The sequence below is a fragment of the Amblyomma maculatum genome, chromosome 2 (genome assembly GCF_055883805.1).
Source record: "Amblyomma maculatum isolate TAMU_Amacu chromosome 2, ASM5588380v1, whole genome shotgun sequence".
NCBI lineage: Eukaryota > Metazoa > Arthropoda > Arachnida > Ixodida > Ixodidae > Amblyomma > Amblyomma maculatum.
In genome coordinates this window covers 66489663-66503330 of record NC_139345.1, presented here as the reverse complement: position 1 = coordinate 66503330, position 13668 = coordinate 66489663, and the positions used below count along the sequence as shown (strand labels likewise).

The 13668-nt window shown below is 49.2% G+C and overlaps 1 protein-coding gene across 1 annotated transcript in view; it reads right to left on the bottom strand.

Moving 5' to 3' along the window:
* Window positions 1-13394, bottom strand: part of LOC146198865 (high affinity cAMP-specific and IBMX-insensitive 3',5'-cyclic phosphodiesterase 8A-like) — a 40960-nt gene extending 27566 nt beyond the window's left edge. Inside the window, exons 1-3 of the mRNA XM_084591996.1 lie at window positions 12950-13394; window positions 2336-2421; window positions 148-204 (exon numbers count right to left, since the gene is read on the bottom strand). Coding sequence (XP_084448122.1) covers window positions 148-204; window positions 2336-2421; window positions 12950-13394 — 588 coding nt within the window. The remainder of the gene's footprint in view (window positions 1-147; window positions 205-2335; window positions 2422-12949) is intronic.
* Window positions 13395-13668: the final 274 nt, after the last annotated feature.

Sequence of the window (13668 nt, the reverse complement as noted above, 5' to 3'; positions counted from 1 at the left end):
GGCTGGGATTCAAACCTCAAACCTCGTGCTTAAAAGAATACCATGCCCACTGAGCTACCGTCGCAGACTCGAAGTCGAATCCTTTTTATGAAGACTAAGTCCGAAGACAGGCATAGACTATAATCAATGGCGACACTATGCGCTTACCTTGACAGTCGGCACTGTGACGTACATCGAGCCGAACTTGACTGGTACGACCCCTGGCTGCAAAAGGAGAGACCATTGGTGGTATACGTGAACAAAAAGAACCAGAGGGTACCTTCAGTGTTTTGAACAAAGCATCCGTTAGCACCTTTCGAAACGTCCCCGAGCCCCGCAAAGCCCGCTATATAGAGCCATTTTAACCCTGATGATGAAACCTATCAGTTTTCATCTTTTTCATGAAGCAACCAAGGCGATGTATTTTTGACTTCGCGTGTAAGGAATCCCAGCGCAGTTACAACACCTAGCTGGTCAGGGACCAGCAGCTGGAAAAATAGAAATAAGGTGATTTTATTTTATTTTTTATAGGAAGCAACTGAAGTCACGTGTTGTTAACCTAGCGTGTTACGAACATCAGCGCGGTTACAAGACGTAGGTGGTCAGGAACCAGTAGCTCGAAGAATGGAAAATAAGGTGAATAAAATGCTCGACTTGACACACTGCGCAAATCATCACTGTGTCCGTGCTTGCAGACATCCTGCTCTAAACGTAGGGGAAATCAAATAGCAGGAAACTGAGCAGGGCAATTTTGAAAATCGCCCAGGCAGTTCACTCTGGACTACATTGTTTTCCCTGCGCCCGCGTCTTCAACAAATGAAAGCCGGAAAAGTATTACTAGTCAAGCTTGTTTCGTTTCTCGTTTTTGCCTGGTGACAGTTCACGATATTAAACGTTTACTGCGTTTGATAAGGTGAAAATCACGTGTAGCGTTTCGATACCATAACGAAAGGCAATCAACCATGCAACTTGCTAACAAAAAGCGTAGCGAATCGCCAGTTCCAACCCTGAGGCGCACCAAGATCACTAAGTACGGGACCAGGAGAAGTAGAAAAAATTACGAAGAGCACTTAAACGCGATATTCAGAGGTCGTGGGTTCGGTTCCCACCATCGGCATGTTGTTTTTCCTTCTACTTTGAGTTTAATTATCTTTCACCTAAACGGACTACATTACTAATTTAAGTGATTATCGAAGTATAAATTAAAAAAAAAAAGACAAAGTACAATCCCCAATGCTTTCCTTGGCCTCGCCGACTGTTGGCTTCTTTCCTTCATGTATTATAAGAGCACCCTCATTTCCCCTACATTTATCTGCTTGTAGCTTACGGGGGTCTCGGTTCTGGCAGTCTTGAAGCCATAGGTAGCGTAAGAGGGTTCTAGTTTTCGCCCTCCCTCTTGATCACGTTCTACGTGACGCTGGCGGTAACACAGGACGTTCCTCGTCCACCGCTGTGGTTGAGGGTGGCGCTGGTGAACAATCTCAAGGTTCGTATACAGACAACATTAATACCTAAGAAAGTAGCAGGTGGGACAGCGGCCGATGTAGCTCAGTTGGAAAAGCACCGGACGCGATATTCGGAGGTCGTGGGTTCGGTTCCCACCATTGACACGTTGTTTTTCCTTCTACTTTGTATTTAAATATATTTCACCTAAACAGACTACATTACTAATTTATGTGATTATCGAAGTAAAAGTATATAAAAACACACACACACACACACACACACACACACACACACACACACACACACACACACACACACACACACACACACACACACACACACACACACACACACACACACACACACACACACACACACACACACACACATATATATATATATATATATATATATATATATATATATATATATATATATATATGGACTCGGAGGAAGAGCAACTGAGCAGCCCTGCTCGTTACGATCGTAGGTTGGCTGCATCTGACGATACGAAGGACATTGCGTTGCGAGCTAAAGTTTGCGGAAGAGGAGAATGACATAAAGCCGAAATAACGGCGGAAACGCCGGAACAACGTGGGGAGCGTTTTGCGAAAATCCGCCGAGATGACGCTGTAAGGCGTAAGCGACGAGCAGCACAGATGGCCGCCACCGCCCCTCCTGCGTCCCCATGTATATATGCTTCAGCTATCGCTTCACAATAGGTTCAACCTAAGCTACACCACAGCCATTTTCTACAAGAATTCGAGATGTGTAGGAGCTCGCCTACTTTCCCCATGCAGATACGTTAAACAGTTTCTCGCATAAGATGGTTCGTGCTACAGTGGTCCGGAGTAAGTACTGTGAAGCGAATACACGAAGCAGAATCAAGACTGTCACGTCGCCCACTCACTCCGCAAGCGAGCTGCCCTCTGGCGTTCTTGTACTTTTCATCGGCGTTTCGTAGGTGGGGCCTGTGCTGCGATGTCGTCATTGCAGCTGCACGCGAGGCAAGATCCCATCATATGTCTGCTCAGTAACACATCAGGTCCAGAAAGGAAAGAAACCGAATGATGATAGAAGCGCGCAATCGCTTCTGAGATATGTGAGCTTACCTGGGTTTCTGTAGCGGTGGTTATACCTCGGTGGCTAAGCTCTTCTTCTGCCTCTTCTTCTTCTCCTTCGGTGCATATGACACATACCTACAGCCGGGGATTGGCTAGAGTTCATTGTAGTGTCAGAATACAATTCATGATGTCGATTTAGACTGTATGATAGATATCTTATTAATCTAGAATAAGTATTGCGAAAATAATTTGGAAATTTTGAGGCGATATGAATAGAAATAACAAAAGGGTTAAAATGTATAAAAAATAAAAAAGTGTATCGCAGCCAACCTCAAGACAGTGGAGGCTTTTCTCTGTCTTCTTCATCCTTACCCTTGCCCTCATCCACTTCATTGGATTTATCTACGTATACGTGTACATGTGCGGCGAGTTCTGGCATGGGTTTAACATTCGGATGTAGTACGTCATAGTGGCGGGCTCCAGGATAATTCGACTTCTTGAGGCGCACGAACCTCGAGGCGGTGGCCACCGATATGTGGTCACCGTGGCCTAGATTAGAGCTCTCGACCTTTGGATCAACAGGTCGAGCGCGGAGCACCGTAACCACGGAGCCAAAGTGGCGGCTTCAGCGGTCAGTATAGGACAGCAATACGAAGAATATAGATAAGGATTTCACGCAAACAAATGATTAAAATGCGATCACAGCCGATATCAGTAGGCATGCAATTGTTTCGGCTGAAGGAAGAAGGAAAAGAAAATACACGGGCCTGCTACTGGCTCTGTAAGGCATCTCGTGCGGACAGAAAAGAAAATAGAGATGAAAGAAAAAGAAAAGGAGGAGAAAGACGCGCGTCACAACAGCCGTCGTCCACCACCGAAACGGTAGCGGGTGCAGTGACTTCCTACAACAGTGGCAGGCTAGCCCCCGCTTCAGGGCAGGGTTGTTGTTGTAGCTGTAGGAAGGAAAAGAAAATGCACGGGCCTGCTACTGGCTCTGTAGCACCACCTCATTGATTGATTGATTTATAGGAAGGCAAAGGCGCGGTAACTGTCTCACTTGCTTTCTGTGGACACCTCAACCTGCCCCGCCGGGGTGGTGCAGTGGTAAGACGCCCGACTACTGTGCCGGAGTTCCCGGGTTCGAACCCGACCGCGGCGGCTGCGTTTCGATGGAGGCGAAACGAAGAGGCGTCGTGTGCTGTGCGATGTCAGCGCACGTTAAAGATCCCCAGGTGGTCGAAATTACTCCGTAGCCCTCCACTACGGCTCCTCTTTCTCTCTTTACACTTTCATTCCCACCCTCCTCCCTTCCCCTACGGCGCGGTTCGGGTGTCCACAGAGCAAGTGTGACAGTTACTGCGCCTTTCCCTTCCTGTGAACCAATTTATTATTATTATTATGGACACCTCAACCGCGCCGTAAGGGAAGGGCGGAAGGGGGGGGTTAAAGTGGAAAGAGAGAAAGAGGAGCCGTAGTGGAGGGCTACGGAGTAATTTCGACCACCCAGGGATCTTTAACGTGCGCTGACATCGCACAGCACACGGACGCCTCTTCGTTTCGCCTCCATCGAAACGCAGCCGCCGAGGTCGGGTTCGAGCCCGGGTACTCCGGCACAGTAGTCGGGCGTCTTACCACTGCACCACCCAGGCGGGGCGGCTCTGTAGCACCTACGCTGCCTCGTGCAGACAGAAGACCCGCTGCCTCGGGCAGACAGAAGAGAAAAGAGAGAAGAAAGAAAAGGAAGAGGGAGAGAAAGACGCGCGCCGCAACAACAGCCGTCGTCCACCATTTAAGCGGTGGCGGGTGCAATGACGGCTTACAACAGATAAAATTCGGTGGCAGGCTAGCCCCCGCCGCAAGCGGCGGTGACCTACCTGTCCCAACCCCATCTGCAGGACAGGGGAGGTGGGGAAGGGTGGCTGTACCTGGCCCTACGGGGCTGGGACTAGTAGGTCAACGCCGCTTGCCGCGTTGGCTAGCCTGCCACCGAGTTATTTTCTGTTGTAGGCCGTCATTGCACCCGCCATCGCTTAGGTGGTGGATGACGGCTGTTGCGGCGCTCGTATTTCTCTCCCTTTTCTTTTTTTTTTCTTCTCTATTTTCTATCCGCACGAGGCAGAGGAGGTGGCCAACTACAGAGCCAGTAGCAGGCCCGCGGATTTTCTTTTCCTTCTTCCTACAGTCGCAACAACAACAACAAGGCATCATAAGTTCACCGGCGTTACATAATTCGTTTACAAGAAAGGAAAGGCGCGGTATCTGTCAATCGCGGAATCCTGTTATCATCCTCACGGTAGACAAGGGCAATTATGAAGAGCGTTTCACAATCCGAGGCGTGGTGCAGGTGGTAAAGTGCTGGGCTGGGGATACAATGAATGGAGGTTCGATTCCCGGTGGACCAAGATGAAATGTGAATAAAGCAGTTCTATAATCACCATGTCTAGCCTATTCAATTAACCAAAATCTTCAACAATATCGAAACAGTTAGGTCTAGCCATTGCAAAACAGCAAGCGTATGCAGACGTTGTTTTCACAATCCTCCAGGTTTAACCAGAGCTAAACCACAGCCAATTTTTTTATATTGTTCAGGTGTCCACAAAAAGAGTGACAGATACTACGCTTTCCCTTTCCTGTAAACCAGTACCAATGAAAGCATTAGCAGGCTATGTAGAATAATAAATTGTAATGATAGTAATTAGTATCAAATACTGATAAAATAATAAGCCATGATAACTAGTGGGTTAAAAGATTAAAATAAAAACTAAAGATAAAAAATAAAGTAACATCTTTCTGCGCGCCATGTAGTCTGCATAGCACCGCGCAATTGCTACGGCACGTCGATCAGACTACGCCAGGATGGCGAGTGAGCCAGGTCCTCTACTGTCTCAGCTGAAGAAGCGCGCGGTGTCCGGCCGGCTAAGTTTAAACGGGAGACGCCGTAAACATGAACCTATGTGTGTGTGCGTAGCGTAGCCAAATCGAAACTTAGACTAAATCGAAACCAACAGCTAAACCGAATTAAAACTGTTTAAGGTTTAACCTTCGTTGAAACCCTGCTTTCCATTATAAGCATTTTGACACCCTTTTACTCTTTTTGGAATCTTTCATGTTTTCAACTGATCAAATGAAATGATCAGTTACACTCTAGATTTTCTAATTAGCATCATCAAGCATTGGTTTCACATTTTCGGCATTTTGACAACTTTAATTCCCCGTTTTCACGTTCTAAATATTTATTTCAACGAATTAATTGAATTAATTAATTAAAATATACACTTTAATATTGTTTAATTCACAACATCGAACACTGATTTTTCATTCTGAGCATTTGAAATCTTCGAACCCCCTCTTTTCCGATTTTTTAAAAGCTTTTTCCAATTATTGCAAATAATTAATTAACGCTTTACATTTTCTTGACATCATTAAGCCCTTGCTTCTTATTATGAGCATTTCGACACCTTTGAACCCGTTTTCCAATTTTTCATTTATTTAAATTGATTAATTGATCAATTACACATTCTACATTTTTCTAATTAGCATAATTATTCATAAGTGTAATAAGTGTAGTGTAGAGCGTTTATTGAAGCTCAGATGGAGAGCTGTGAGGACAGGACCTTGCAACGGCGAGCCCAGCGTACTTCGTCTTCGTCGCACAACGCACAGGTGCATGTCGATGGCGATGACTATCACAGTACATTTTCCCCCCGGGTAAAAAAAGGAGCCATCCTGGCGACTTATGGCGCGGAAAGCACAGCGGGGTCATAGAATGGCTTCAATCGGTTCACGTGAACTGTTTCACGACCACGGCGACGCAAGTCCGCAGAGGGCGTGACGGGCTCAACTACGTAGTTGACTGCAGATGTTTGCTGGAGGACCCTATATGGCCCGTGGTAGCGAGCAAGAAACTTCTTTGAAAGGCCAGGGGTTGTGGAGGGCACCCAGAGCCACACCAGTGTGTCCGGGAGATATGGCGAAGATTCGCCGGTATCACGGAGGTATTTTTGTTGCCACTGATTTTCTGTTGTGAGAGAGCGGGCGAGCTGACGGCATTCTTCTGCGTACGTGACGGCATCGGATAGCGGGGAAGATTCGGAAACGTCAGGGCGGTAGGGAAAAAGTGTGTCCATAGTACAGGGTGGCTCGCGCCCGTAAAGGAGAAAGAATGGAGAGAATCCAGTAGTGGCCTGTGTCGCGGTGTTATATGCGTAAGTAACAAACGGTAGAACTTGGTCCCAATTGGAATGGTCGGTGTTCACGTACATAGCCAGCATGTCACCGAGAGTGCGGTTAAAACGTTCTGTCAGTCCATTCGTCTGAGGGTGGTACGAGGTAGCGGTGCGGTGTATGATGCGGCATTCTTTCAGGAGAGCCTCAAGAGCGTCTGATAAGAAAACGCGTCCGCGGTCACTGAGCAGTTCGCGAGGGGCACCATGGCGAAGAACCAGGTTTTTCAGAATAAAGGCAGCCACGTCGCGTGCGGAAGCAGAGGGCAATGATGATGTCTCAGTGTAGCGGGTTAGATGATCCACTGCCACGATAATCCAGCGGTTGCCAGCTGAAGTTGTAGGAAGGGGACCGTATAGATCTATGCCGACACGATCAAACGGACGGGCAGGACAGGGCAACGGCTGCAACGAAGCAGAGGACTTGAGAGGAGTTTTTCGGCGTTGGCAAGACTGGCAGGAGCGGACAAAATGGCGGACAAAGCGGTACATTCCACGCCAGAAGAAGCGTAGACGCAAGCGCGTGTAGGTTTTCAACACTCCGCCGTGGGCGCACTGGGGATCAGTATGGAAAGCAGCACAAATTTCGGCGCGGAGATGACGGGGGATGACTAAAAGCCACTTCCTTCCGTCGTGAAGATAATTGCGGCGATAGAGCAGCCCGTCACGAATTGAAAAATGGTGAGCTTGGCGGGCAAGCGCCCGAGACAGACGACCTGGAGAGTGACTTGAAAGAAAGTCCAGAAGTGTAGATATCCACGGGTCGCGCCGCTGTTCCGTGGCCATGTCAATAGTGGCAAGCGAAGACAAATCGTAGGCGCAGATCTCATCAGGCAACGAAGAGGGAGACAGCGGTGAGCGCGAAAGAGCGTCCGCGTCAGTATGCTTGAGGCCTGAGCGATATATGACACGAATGTCATACTCTTGGAGGCGAAGAGCCCAGCGAGCAAGGCGGCCGGACGGGTCCTTGAGGGACGCCAGCCAGCACAGAGCGTGATGATCAGTGACCACATAAAATGGTCGGCCATAGACATACGGACGGAATTTGCCGATGGCCCAAATAATGGCCAAGCATTCTCTTTCCGTAACAGAATAATTGGACTCTGCCTTGGTCAAGGTGCGGCTTGCGTACGCCACCACATAGTCTCGGATACCAGGTTTGCGTTGGGTGAGAACGGCGCCTATCCCAATACCGCTAGCGTCAGTGTGAATCTCAGTTGGCGCATTCGGGTCGAAGTGGCGGAGGATGGGAGGCGAAACCAAAAGACGGCGTAAAGTGTTGAAGGCGTCATCACAAGCAGGTGTCCATGCGGAGAGGTCGGAGCTACCGGAGAGAAGCTGGATGAGAGGAGCAATAATAGAGGCGAAATTTAAGATGAAGCGGCGAAAGTAGGAGCATAGGCCAATGAAACTTCGTAGCTGCTTCAGTGATTTTGGGCGTGGGAATTCGGCAACTGCACGAAGTTTGCTGGGATCGGGAAGAATGCCATCCTTAGAAACGACATGACCTAGAATTGTTAGTCGGCGAGCAGCAAAGCGGCACTTCTTCAGATTCAGTTGGAGGCCGGCGGTAGCGAGACAAGTGAGAACGTCCTTCAGTCGGAGCAGGTGGGATTGAAAATCGGTAGAAAAGACTACGATATCATCGAGATAGCAAAGACAGGTTCGCCACTTGAATCCACGAAGCACAGTGTCCATGAGGCGTTCAAATGTGGCCGGGGCGTTGCAAAGCCCAAAGGGCATGACGTTGAATTCATATAATCCATCTGGTGTGATGAAGGCAGTTTTAGAGCGGTCAGCGTCAGCCATTGGCACCTGCCAGTAGCCAGATCGTAAATCCAACGAGGAGAAAAACTCGGCGCCCTGCAAGCAGTCTAGTGCGTCATCGATGCGTGGCAGAGGATAGACGTCCTTGCGCGTGATCTTGTTGAGCCGGCGGTAGTCGACACAAAACCGGAAGGAGCCATCTTTCTTAGGTACCAACACAACTGGAGACGCCCAGGGACTGTGGGATGGCCGAATGACACCCCGACGGAGCATGTCGTCCACATGATCAGCAATTACTTGGCGCTCCGAAGCCGACACGCGATAGGGGCGCTGGCGCAAAGGTGCAGTTTTACCGGTGTCGATGGTGTGCTCTACGACAGACGTGCGGCCCAAGTCAGTTTGAGGAAAGTCGAATGAAGAAGCGAAGTTCTGCAAGAGGGCGACAAGTTGATCACGTTGCGCAAGTGGAAGATCAGCATCAATAGCATGTTGGAAAACGTCGGAGGGCGTCGAAGCGGTGGCAACATCGCAAGAGCACAGACTAGCGTCGAAGGAGGGGGTTGAGTCAGCAAGAGTGGTGATATGACTGGGATCAAGCTCTTCAAGACGTCCAATGCATTCGCCACGGAGCAGGACTGCTGGGCAAGAAAATGGGTTCGAGGCGTAAAGTGCACTCTTGCCGTCTTGAATTTCGAGAACAGCGAACGGAAAAAGGAGGCAGGGATGACGGGAGGTGGCTTCGGAAGGTGTAAAAATCGCAGTCAAAGGAGTTACCCACTCACAAGACAGTGGTACGAGGGCAGCAGAGAACGGAGGAATGTCGGTGTCATGGGCGACGAGAAGTTTTGCAGTGCGGGGAGGGGTATCACAAAAGGGGGCATCACAGAGGGGGGCGAAGGCAATTTGTGCACGAGCACAGTCAATAACGGCTTGATGAGTCGATAGAAAATCGTATCCGAGGATGATATCATGCGAGCAGTTCGGCAGAACAATAAACTCGATGGGGTACAAGACGTCTTGAATGAGCACACGGGCTGTGCAAGATGCGGAGGGGTGAATGTGCTGTGATGAGGCGGTGCGGAGCGAAAAGTCGGAAATCGGAGTGGTCACTTTGCGAATTCGACGGCAGAGCGCTTCACTGATGACGGAGACGGCTGCACCGGTATCGACGAGAGCGAGAACTGTGGCGCCTTCTACAGAAACTTTGATAACATTAGCGGGACGGCATGGAGGACTTGAGGAATTCGAAACAAGCGCAGTTCTTGCCCCCGGAACTGCGACTGTTAGTTTCCCTCAACGGTGCTGGTAGAACGTCGCAGCATTGGAGAAAGCGATCGGCGCCGAGGAGAATGTGATCGACGAGTGGTATAGGTTTGGCGATCTTGTGGGACAAATTGAGAACCGGGCGGAATCATTTGCGAGCGTGAGTCGGTATCGTACGGGTAAAATCGAATGTCAGGCTGTGAAGGTTGGAGGCGCTGGCGACAAAGGCGCGCAACATGGCCCGGCCGACCGCAGGCATAGCAAATCGGAAGGTTGTCCGTAGTACGCCAAGGTTTCATAGGATGTGGGCGGAATCTTGAGGGTGGGGCTTGAAACGAAGGCTCAGCATGCGGCGGTGAACGGTAGGCAGGGACCTGCACATAGGAGCCAGACGTGGGCGAAGGTGGTGGCCTAGCCGTTACTTGGGCATACGTGAGAGGTGCCGTCACAGGCGGCACCACGGGGTTGGACGGCAAGGCATCAGCGACGTGTTCTTGCACGACACGGCGTATAGCAGGGGCCAAAGATGGAGCCAGTTCAGGAACGAGGCGGCCCGAGTCTTGAAAATGGGGAAGGAGTGAGATTTGACGTGCGACCTCTTCACGAATAAAATCTTTGATCTTTTGATTCAGCGGGCTCCCTTCAGAAATTGGCGAACCACCCAGGGCTAATGCGGATACGCCTTCGTCGCACACACTGGAGCGGCGCCTAGAAGCGCGCCGCTTGCGGAGCTCGTCGTAGCTCTGGCAAAGCTTCACGAGTTCACTAACGCTGGTGGGATCTTTCGCTACCAGCATCTGGAAGGCGTCCTCAGAAATGCCCTCGAGGATGTAGCGGATTTTGTTTGCTTCCGGCATGGCCGGGTCGACTCGTTTGCAGAGATCAACGACGTCTTCTATGTAGCTGGTAAAGGTCTCATCAGCGCGCTGAACACGATCGTGTAAACGTTGTTCGGCACGAAGCTTACGCACTGCCGGGCGGCCGAACACTTCCGCGAAATTCTTTTTAAATGTCGACCAAGATGACAGGTCAGCCTCATGGTTGCGAAACCAGAGGTTCGCCACGTCCGTCAGATAGAATATGACGTTACTGAGCTTGTATGAGTCATCCCACTTGTTGTAGGTGCTTACTCTTTCATAGGATGACAGCCAGTCGTCGACATCTTGATCGGCCGTGCCGCTGAACAGGCAAGGGTCACGCTGGCGCACGACGCCAGCACACATGATCGTGGGTGGAACGGCCGGCAGCGTCGAAGTGTCTTGCATGGCGGTCGTAGAGGGTAGTGTACGGCTTCGCAGTTCCAGTTTGGGTGGGATCGTTTCCGGCACCTCCGCCAATTGTAATAGGGCGTTTATTGAAGCTCAGATGGAGAGCTGTGAGGACAGGACCTTGCAACGGCGAGCCCAGCGTACTTCGTCTTCGTCGCACAACGCACAGGTGCATGTCGATGGCGATGACTATCACAGTACAATAAGCTTTTTATTCTCAGCATTTTGACACCTTTTAACCCCACTTTCATAATTTCATATATTTGATTTCTTTAATTCATCAATTAATCACAATGATTTCTCAAACTCGCTATCGCCTATCCCACACCAATCAATAATCAATCACTAGAACCACAAATTACCGTGGTAAGATTTCTTACGCAGTCCCCGTTTATTTCCGGCACGCGGTGCCGGCTACAACTATTAAAACTGGTACTACTACGACGCCGACGGTTTTTCGGCCGAACGAGCTGTATAATTAAGCTATCGTCTAAAAATGAGTTAGAGGTGTCGTCACTGTCCCTTAAATATGCATAAAATATTTTTGAACATCCCATATCATTGTTTCTATGACCTCGCGAAATGAGCCTATTGAGACACTTTGGTGGTTTTTTGTGCGTGCTTAAGGGCAGGTAAAAACAAGCGCATGGACCAGACTTAGTGTCGCTAAATCTTTGTTGACAAATCAGTGGCATTCCTTCTAGCCGCTAACCATTGTACTTTGAACGGCTGCTTCAGGTGCAGATTATAGAGTCCTTCTCTGAACACAATAAGCTACGTATTCTCACAATAAACTACTTATAAGGCCGCAGAGGTCATCTCATCCTAATCCTTTTAATTGTGACCTGACTATGAAGAATTCATTTAGACGTGAGGTATTCTGCTATCAGACGCAATAACGCAGATCTAATAGATATGGCAGCTCTATACTTATACCGGCGATGTCTTACACGAGTGCATTGCACGTATCAAGCAACCGCAACAGGCTTGGAATGAGAAAGGTAAGCGATTTACCGTCTATTTATACACCAAAATGGGCTTGACGATCCTGTATCGAAGACCACAAGAGAGAAAATCTACCGAGATTCATGAGTAAAACGATTCAGAATTGCGCTCAGTAGGCACAGGACCGGGCGCAGGATAGCTGATTTGTTAGTAGCTATAATGCTATTACCCATAATATAACAATTTCAAAATATTAGGATAGATTTTGGCAATGTATTCTGCTCAGCTTGGAAAAGCAGCTGCGTATTTAAGCATTTCAACAGTAATCGCAAGCGCTTATAAGTCACGCAGCGAGAGCTTGCCCTCTTGTATTCGTGAACAGAGAAAGCGGACTACATGGACACCGAATACGCTAAAAACATTGAAATGCCTTCTGCATGCAAGCAACGCAGGCCTGAAAAAACAAACAAACAAACAAAACAAAAACAATGAACACGTCGCATCGTATAGGCATGCAAGAATTTTTCTCAAGAAGTCACCAATCCCCATTCACTGCTTCCACGGAACTATTACTCGTCGTTGAGAGGGGATCTCGGTCCAATATTGTTTCTGTAGTGCTGGTCATCTAGTAGGGCAATGTAACTCGGCCCTATATAACTATCTGGCTAAATAAACGTTTCTTTCTCTCTCTGTGTAGTGTTCGCAGACTCGAGCGTTGTACTGGTTGGCTTCCTCTTGTACGCCTTGCGCACTGAGTTTCTCACGTTTGGGACACTACTAGAGGCCATATTTAGACTTACGCCTCCGTGGCTACTGCTGCGCTTTGAGGCCGACTTAATGTTCATCGGTGCCCGCATCATAAACCGTTCTTCCGGTCCCCACGATTCGTAAGGCTGTGTATTAGAACAGCCAGCTGGATCTTGACATCCAGGCGTGGATAAGTCATCTGCACGCATTTTCTTCGGGATAACCAGAGGCGGGAAAGGTCCGTCACCTCCGGCGTGGGAGCTGGCTTCCTTGCTTTCGCCATTCAAAAACAGCTGGTAGGCAAGGACCACAAGAAAAGATGTCACGATCAGGAAACAGAGGACAAACAGAACGATGCGTCTGCCATAGTTAGTGCTTCTTATCGTCGAAGTTGACTGGCTTTTGCCCCTGGCAGCCGAGTAGTCAGCATACGACCAGGAATACTGTGAGATGTTTTGATGGTAAGCAGCTTTGTAGCCGTCCAGGTATCCCGCGTTGTAGCCGGCGTCGTAAGGAGTAGACTGTTCGGTGTTCTCGTTAGCGCCGTCGTCTAAAGCGCCTTGTTGCTCCAAGGCCTGGTGACGTGCCGTGCCGCTCACAACGTTGTAACAAGCAGCTGGTCCTTCTGAGCTGGCATATTGGTACGGCTCCTCGGGAAGGGCCTGGCGCACGTCCTGGCGAGGCTTGGACATACTTCCCTCCACTTGGGACTCTCGTCTATGAGCTCACCGAAGCTGGCTGGAGGGGCGTTATGACGTGCTGTAATGTTTGACTCAGTCGCTAGCTGCCATTTCCCCCCCGAGTTCAGGACACACGGGGCAGTGATGATTATGTCCTCAGAAGCACGCGCCTTAATGGCTGCTTCTTTCATCTCTTTGCTAAAAGCGCACTCATGAGATGAAAAAACCGGTGATTACTTCTCTCATGACCAGTTTCTGTGCAGTGAATTATGTCAAAGCGAGCTGC